At 46.3% G+C, this 3,074-nt stretch overlaps 1 protein-coding gene across 1 annotated transcript; it reads right to left on the reverse strand.

Moving 5' to 3' along the window:
* Positions 1 to 505: 505 nt before the first annotated feature.
* Positions 506 to 2,620, reverse strand: LOC106913045 (uncharacterized). Its single transcript, XM_088008341.1, has 2 exons — positions 1,504 to 2,620; positions 506 to 1,323 (listed from the first exon to the last, which is right to left on the reverse strand). The coding sequence occupies exons 1-2, from the start codon at positions 2,618 to 2,620 to the stop codon at positions 506 to 508; spliced, it is 1,935 nt and encodes a 644-aa protein (XP_087864467.1).
* Positions 2,621 to 3,074: the final 454 nt, after the last annotated feature.

A 3,074-nucleotide genomic window follows, 5' to 3' on the forward strand; every position in this document is an offset into this window, starting at 1 on the left:
GACAGGACTCGCTATGAAGCTCTAGAAGTTAGCCCGTAGGCCAACGGGACTCGCTATGAAGCGTTGGAGGTCGGGCAGGAGACCGACAGGACTCGCTATGAAGCCCTGGAAGTCAGACAGGGTGCCTAACAGTCATGTTAGGATGGGTAGGATCGTCAGGTGTCTAACAGTCATGTTAGGATGGGTAGGATCGTCAAGTGTCTAACAGTCATGCTTTTGGACTTTGGGAGGAAGCCGGAGTACCCGGAGAGAACCCACGCATGCATGGGGAGAACATGCAAACTCTACTATGAAACCCTGGAAGTCGGGCAGGAGACCGACAGGACTCGCTACCAAGCCCTGGAAGTCAGAAAGGAGACCAACGGGACTTGCTATGAAGCGTTGGAGAAGTATATTGCTTATTGTATTTTCAAAAGTGAGTGGAGAAGGCTCCAACCACACATCTGGTGGTGACTTACTACTGGCTGCTATTTCTGCTGCTTCTCTGTGTCCCTCAGCGTTTTCTTCAACTGTTCCACTTCAAGCTGCAGGTTTTGTATATACGCTCAAAGATGGTGCCTTTCTTCTCCAAGGTAGTGTGTTCCTCCTCCAAGGCGGTGTTCATTTCCTCCACGTAAGTACTTTTCTGCTCCAAAGCGATGCTTCTTACCTTCAGGGCAGTGTTTTCCTGCTCCAGGGCAGTGTTTTCCTGCTCCAGGGCAGTGTTTTCCTGCTCCAGGGCAGTGTTTTCCTGCTCCAGGGCAGTGTTTATCTGCTCCAAGACGGCGGTTTTCTCCTCCAAGGTGGTGATGTCCTGCTCCAAGGTGGTGATTTTCTGCTCCAGAGTGGTCTTTTCCTTCTTTAAGGTGGTGTTGTCCTGCTCCAAGGTGGTGGTTTTTTGCTTCAGGGCGCTTTTTTCCTGCTCCAAGCCGGTGATTTTCTGCCTCAGGGCGGTGTTCTCCTGCTTCATTGTATTTTTTTCCTTATTCAGGATGATGTTTTTCTGACTGAGGGTGGTGTTTAACTGCTTATAGACAGTGCCTTTCTTCTCTAGGATGGTCTTTTCCTGCTCCAAGGAAGTGTTCATTTGCTGCAAGACAGTGCTTTTCTGCTCCAGAGTGATGCTTTTGACCTTCAGGGCTGTGTTTTCCTGCTCCAGGACAGTGTTTTTCTGCTCCAGGGCAGTGTTGATCTGCTCCAAGATGTTGCTTTTCTGCTCCATAGCAGTCTTTTCCTTCTCCAGTGTGGTGTTTTTCTGCTCCAGGGTGGTGAGTTTTTGGCCAAGGGCAGTGTTTTTCTGCTCCAAGGTGGTGTTCATTTGCTCCAATGAACTTTTCTGCTTTTCTGCTCCAGAGTGATGCTTTTTACCTCCAGAGCTTTTTACCTTCAGAGCTGTGTTTTTCTGCTCCAGGGCAGTGTTTATCTGCTCCAAGATGTTGCTTTTCTGCTCCAGAGCAGTCTTCTCCTTCTCCATTATGGTGTTTTCCTGCTCCAGGGCAGTGTTTTTCTGCTCCAAGATGTTGCTTTTCTGCTCCAGAGCAGTCTTCTCCTTCTCCAGTGAGGTGTTGTCCTGCTCCAGGGTGGTGATTTTCTGCTCCATAGCAATCTTCTCCTTTTCCAGTGTGGTGTTTTCCTGCTCCAGGGCGGTGTTTTTCTGCTCTAGGGCAGTGTTGATCTGCTCCAAGATGTTGCTTTTCTGCTCCATAGCAGTCTTTTCCTTCTCCAGTGTGGTGTTTTTCTGCTCCAGGGTGGTGAGTTTTTGGCCAAGGGCAGTGTTTTTCTGCTCCAAGGTGGTGTTCATTTGCTCCAATGAACTTTTCTGCTCTTCTGCTCCAGAGTGATGCTTTTTACCTTCAGAGCTTTTTACCTTCAGAGCTGTGTTTTTCTTCTCCAGGGCAGTGATTATCTGCTCCAGGGCAGTGTTTATCTGCTCCAAGATGTTGCTTTTCTGCTCCAGAGCAGTCTTCTCCTTCTCCATTGTGGTGTTTTCCTGCTCCAGGGCAGTGTTTTTCTGCTCCAAGATGTTGCTTTTCTGCTCCAGAGCAGTCTTCTCCTTCTCCAGTGAGATGTTGTCCTGCTCCAGGGTGGTGATTTTCTGCTCCATAGCAGTCTTCTCCTTCTCCATTGTGGTGTTTTCCTGCTCCAGGGTGGTGATTTTCTGCTCCATAGCAGTCTTCTCCTTTTCCAGTGTGGTGTTTTCCTGCTCCAGGGCAGTGTTTTTCTGCTCCAAGATGTTGCTTTTCTGCTCCAGAGCAGTCTTCTCCTTCTCCAGTGTGGTGTTTTCCTGCTCCAGGGTGGTGATTTTCTGATCCAAGACAGTTATATTCTGCTCCAGAGCGGTCTTCTCTTTTTCCAGTGTGGTATTATCCTCCATTAAAATTCTGATTTTGTTGGTTAATTTTTTTAATTCCACATCTTTCTCCAGAAGCAGCTTGTCTTTGTCAGATACAGGAAGCTCTACATTCCTAACTTGAATCATCTTCTCATTTTCTTTCGATGGAGCCTGTCTGTTATTGGACACCATGCTGACTTTTTTTAAGATTCCAAAGAGCTTCTCTGCCTGTCTCGTTAATGGTTCACTAACTGAGTTAATTTTCTCATTTTCCGGATAAGAAAATGACGCCTTACTATGCTCACTCATTTTTATCCTTTTTATGTATCGAGAAATCCAAAAACTGTTCAACGTTTTCCTTAATTTGTTTGTAAGACCGTAGAATTCAAGACTGCAGCCTTGTGACATCAATGCATCACTCTTTGTGACATCAATTTGCGTGATGTCACAAACTGATGTCACTACCTCAACAGAACAACTAGAAAACTACTGAAGTTTGAATGAAAACAAACTTTAAGGCTGAATGCAGCTCGGCTTAGCTGATGGCCATTGCAGACAGTTCAGCTGGTAATATATCACCAAGGCTGAAAGCCGCACTTGGGAGTCAGCGGCCCTTGGGGATAATGGCCTGGCACAGCAGGGTGCGAGGACCAACTCTCTTAAAAAAGATATGTTGAAAAACACAAAAATGTATTACCTTTAATGCACATTTTGTGTTCATTTTAACACACGATGTGTTAAAATGAACATAACATTATAACAC

Source organism: Poecilia mexicana, unplaced genomic scaffold (assembly GCF_051168715.1).
Source record: "Poecilia mexicana isolate PSO_F unplaced genomic scaffold, ASM5116871v1 scaffold_2, whole genome shotgun sequence".
NCBI lineage: Eukaryota > Metazoa > Chordata > Actinopteri > Cyprinodontiformes > Poeciliidae > Poecilia > Poecilia mexicana.